The sequence below is a fragment of the Camelina sativa genome, chromosome 11 (assembly GCF_000633955.1).
Source record: "Camelina sativa cultivar DH55 chromosome 11, Cs, whole genome shotgun sequence".
NCBI classification, from domain to species: Eukaryota; Viridiplantae; Streptophyta; class Magnoliopsida; order Brassicales; family Brassicaceae; genus Camelina; species Camelina sativa.
The window spans coordinates 48,712,602-48,717,118 of NC_025695.1; the positions used below are offsets into that span (position 1 = coordinate 48,712,602).

Genomic DNA, 4,517 nt, shown 5'->3' on the forward strand with positions numbered 1-4,517 from the left:
GTCGGAGATCGGAGAAATCTTGGTTCAGTTTAATTCATTGTGCGGTTAAGATAAACGATGACAACTTCTAGTTCGGAACGATTTCCGATAACGCCGAGTACGGCGGCTACTAACAGATTGGCGATTACTCCTAATTCTAGGGTTTTGAAAAGCCCTTTATCTGAAGAAGTCATGTGGAAGCGTCTCAAGGAAGCTGGGTTTGATGAACAATCAATCAAGGAGAGAGATAAAGCTGCCCTAATTGCTTACATCGCCAAGCTGGAATCTGAGGTTTGCTTTTCGATTCTTCTTGAAAAAAATTTCATTCTTTAGTTTGGTTGTAGCACTAGAGTAGTAGTCTAGGCGGGAACTCAATGAAACTGACTAAGGAGAGGGTTATAATTACTGGGATTGCTTTGTGCCCTTTTAAGTTTGATTCGTCAGTCATATACGTTACACTCATGGGTCTGCAGTTATTGCTTTGCTTGTGTGGAGTTTTAAAGTTTCGATTTTGTTTCCTCTTTTGAGATTGTGATATTGGCCAGTTTTTATTTTATGTTGGGTGTTTGATCAGAAACCCCTATTGGCATTGCTATATTGATCGCGTTTTTCATGTAGGTTTATGATTACCAACACAACATGGGTCTTCTCCTTTTGGAGAAAAACGAATTGCTGTCAAAGTATGAGGAGGTTAAGGCCTCTGTGGATGAGGCCGACCTAGCACATAGGCGAGGTCAATCTGCATATGTCTCTGCCTTAGCTGAAGCGAAGAAACGAGAAGAGAGTTTGAAGAAGGATGTAGGGGTTGCGAAAGAGTGTATCTCTAGTGTAAGACCTCTTGACTTTGAGAGCCAGCAGAACTAGGTTATTTTCAGTCTGTTCTATTGATTTTGTATTGTTCTTTTTTTTTTTTTTCTCAGTTGGAGAAGACTTTGCATGAGATGCGTGCAGAATGTGCCGAGACGAAAGTTTCTGCTGAGAGTAGAATGTCTGAAGCTCATATTATGATTGAGGATGCCCTGAAGAAATTTGCAGATGCTGAAGCAAAAATGCGCTCAGCAGAAGCTTTACAAGCTGAAGCTAACCGTTACCACCGAGTTGCAGAGAGGAAACTGAAGGAAGTCGAAAGTCGTGAAGATGATCTTGCTCGGCGTCTTGCATCTTTCAAGTCTGAGTATGTCTTTCGTCTCAGTGAACTGGACTTTAAAACTTGGACTATTAAGTTGTGGTATTTAGGTGTTGAGTTGGTTCTTTCTTTACTTGGTTTAGATCTGAAACGAAAGAGAACGAGATGATTATTGAGCGACGGACTTTAAATGAGAGGCGGACGAGCTTGCAGCAAGAGCAAGAAATGTTATTGGATGCACAAGTTTCACTAAACCAAAGAGAAGAGCACATATTTGCGAAATCCCAAGAATTAGCTGAACTTCAAAAGGGGTTAGAGTCTGCAAAGACCACATTTGAGGAGGAACGTAAAGACTTCTTAGACAAAAAGTCCAATTTGGAGATCGCTCTAGCGTTGCTTGCTAAAAGAGAAGAGGTTTGTATACACACAAGTATCTTTTATTTCTGGTTTTGCATGATACATCTTTAATAAAAATTCAGACAAGATAGTACTGTTTCATTTTTTTTCCTTGCGAAAACAGGCCTTCTCTGAAAGGGAATCTTCACTACTTAAGAAGGAGCAAGAGCTGCTTGTTGCTGAAGCAAAAATTGCCAGCAAGGAATCTGTGAGTTTACTTGTTCAATCCAACCAACCTTGTAGTTATCAGTCATACTTTTTTAGTTTTGTGCTCATTTGTTTTCTAGATTTAATGAAAACTCCTTTAAACAATCAATACAGGAACTAATTCAGAATGTCTTAGCGAATCAAGAAGTTATCCTGAGGAAAAGAAAATCCGATGTGGAAGCAGAATTGGGACGTAAGAGCAAATTGGTGGATGATGAAATGGAGAGCAAGAGACGGGCTTCTGAATTAAGGGAGGTTGATATCAAGCAGAGGGAAGACCTAGTTGGTGAAAGGGAGCATGACTTGGAAGTTCAATTAAGAGCATTGGCAGAGAAAGAAAAGGATATAACAGAGAGGTCTTATGCTCTTGATGAGAAAGAGAAGAACTTGATTGCTACAGAGGAAGAAAACAACCGTAAGAAAACTCTACTGGAGAATGAGAAGGAACGGCTTAGAAAATTGGACCTAGATCTGCAGCAGTCGTTGGTGTCATTAGAAGACAAGAGAAAACGTGTTGATTCTGCAACAGAAAAACTTGAAGCCTTGAAGAGTGAGACAAGCGAATTATCTACTTTAGAGATGAGACTCAAGGAGGAGTTAGATGATTTGAGGGCTCAAAAGCTTGAAATGTTTGCTGAAGCAGATAGATTGAAGGTGGAGAAAGCTGAATTTGAAGCTGAGTGGGAACACATTGATGTGAAAAGGGAAGAGTTAAGAAAAGAAGCAGAGTATATAACTCGTCAAAGGGAGGCTTTTTCACTGTATCTCAAGGACGAGCGTGATAACATCAAAGAGGAAAGAGATGCATTGAGAAATCAGCACAAACACGATGTGGATGCACTAAACCAAGAGCGAGAAGAATTCATGAATAAGATGGTGGAGGAGCATTCTGACTGGCTTAGCAAAATACAAGGTGAGAGAGCTGATTTCTTGTTGGGAATTGAGATGCAGAAAAGGGAGTTGGAGTATTGCATCGGAAGTAAACGAGAAGAATTGGAAAATGCTTCCAGGGAGAGAGAGAAGGCTTTTGAGCAAGAGAAGAAGTTGGAGGAGGAGCGCATAAAGTCTCTGAAGGAAACCGCCGAAATCGAGTTAGAGCATCTCCAAGTAGAACTGAAGAGGTTGGATGCTGAGAGGTTGGAAATTAAACTGGATCGTGAAAGAAGAGAGAGGGAGTGGGCTGAGTTAAAGGATTCGATTGAGGAGCTAAAGGTGCAAAGAGAAAAACTAGAGAAGCAAAGGCATATGCTTCAAGCTGAAAGAGAGGAAATCCGACATGAGATTGAAGAACTGAAGAAATTAGAGAATCTGAAAGTCGCTTTAGATGATATGTCAATGGCTAAAATGCAGCTGTCCAATTTAGAGCGTAGCTGGGAAAAGGTTTCTGCTTTGAAGCAGAAGGTTGTTTCTAGGGATGATGAACTAGAGTTGCAAAATGGAGTCAGCACTGTGAGTAATAGCGAAGATGGCTACAACTCTTCTTTGGAAAGACAGAACGGCTCAGCACCTTCATCTGCCACTCCATATTCATGGATAAAACGATACACTAATCTGATATTCAAGTCTTCTCCAGAAAAATCTTCCCGAATGCATCAACATGAAGAAGAAGAAGGAGGATTGCCTTCAGAAATGTTGAAGCTAGATTCATCGAAAAGAGAAGAAAAGGCTTACACTGAGGGGATGTCTATTGCAGTAGAAAGACTTGAAGCAGGAAGGAAAAGAAGAGGTAATGCAGCTGGAACTGACACTAGCGAACCAAGCAATAACAAGAAGAGGAAACATGATGTCACCCAAAAATCTTCTGATGAAGCTGATACCCAGAGGTAAAATCTGATACTTAAATAGCAAATTTATAGAATTGTTTCGTTCTTGTTTTTCTGTTACCAACGATTTGGGGTCTTGCATCTTGTAATTTTCAGTGTCATTTCAAGCCCACAAAACGTGCCTGAAGACAAACATGAACTGCCATCAAGCCAAACCCAGATGCCAAGTGGTATGGTAGTCATCAGTGAGACCGTTAAGGTGACGACAGTAACCTGTGAGACAGAGGTGACCAACAAAGTCACAACCCTTGACTACTCAGAAAATCCTACTGAAGCAGGAATGGGAGAGGAGAAACCAGATAGTGATTGCGATCAGGTAGTATTTCTTGAAAGTTGCGATCAGGTAGTATTTCTTGAAAGTTTCTCATAGTTTTTTCAACACACTTGATAAGGAATGAATAATAATACCCCTTGGCTTTTGTTGTAGACCGGGATAAACGCTTCCGATGATGGTGGTATTGAAACATGAGTGCACTTGACGAAGAAGAATAATGACTAAAGCTATGTAGGAAAAGGAGATATATGCATATAAGGTACTGCTACACNTATCGTACCCCCCCCCCCCCCCCACATGTGGTCTCATAAAGTTTAAAGTCACTAACTGGAGTTGTTGTTTGTTGTCTGTTAATGCAGAAGCTCTATGAATCCTTTTGGGAGTTGCTTGCTTTTAGAGAAGATAAGGGGTATGTAAATGGATTTGATTGAATTTTAAAACTCGAAATCTGAATGTGATAATCATTGTCGTTGTTGTTTTTCAGATTTGAAGTGAGTAGTGTGTTTGGTTAGGGAAGGGGTAGGGTAGGAAAGAAGCGTTTGGTTTCTTGTGTGTTGCATGCAGCGTGTGTATGTATTTTGAGAGAATATGATGATTTGTGGGTTTCAAAACACTAAAAAGTTGAAATGAGAGTTGCGGGTTTTATTATTGTTTCTTGTGTCGATGTGATGTCTTTGATAGCTCTCATCATCATCATCCCCCACCCCCCCCC

At 40.5% G+C, this 4,517-nt stretch overlaps 1 protein-coding gene across 3 annotated transcripts; it reads left to right on the plus strand.

The window, feature by feature from the left end:
* LOC104727239 (protein CROWDED NUCLEI 4) lies at positions 1-4,455 on the plus strand. 3 transcript variants are annotated; one of them, XM_019233029.1, is made up of 10 exons: positions 1-270; positions 598-807; positions 900-1,153; positions 1,249-1,519; positions 1,626-1,709; positions 1,823-3,531; positions 3,628-3,874; positions 3,959-4,064; positions 4,165-4,214; positions 4,290-4,455. In XM_019233029.1, exons 1-8 carry the CDS (start codon positions 58-60, stop codon positions 3,998-4,000), a joined length of 3,030 nt encoding a protein of 1,009 aa, XP_019088574.1. In that variant the 5' UTR covers positions 1-57; the 3' UTR covers positions 4,001-4,064; positions 4,165-4,214; positions 4,290-4,455. The 3 variants fall into 3 exon arrangements, with proteins under 3 accessions (XP_019088574.1, XP_019088573.1, XP_010444595.1); XM_019233028.1 differs by having other exon boundaries at positions 4,165-4,455; XM_010446293.2 differs by having other exon boundaries at positions 3,628-3,847; positions 4,165-4,455.

What these genes read in the sequence shown, in the direction of transcription:
- LOC104727239 (XM_019233028.1), top strand. Translation starts at nt 58, where the DNA reads ATGACAACTTCTAGTTCGGAACGATTTCCGATAACGCCGAGTACGGCG. An exon ending in TGCTTGCTAAAAGAGAAGAG is followed by an intron (nt 1,520 to 1,625) that starts GTTTGTATACAC and finishes TTGCGAAAACAG; the next exon opens with GCCTTCTCTGAAAGGGAATC. An exon ending in TTCTTGAAAGTTGCGATCAG is followed by an intron (nt 3,875 to 3,958) that starts GTAGTATTTCTT and finishes CTTTTGTTGTAG; the next exon opens with ACCGGGATAAACGCTTCCGA.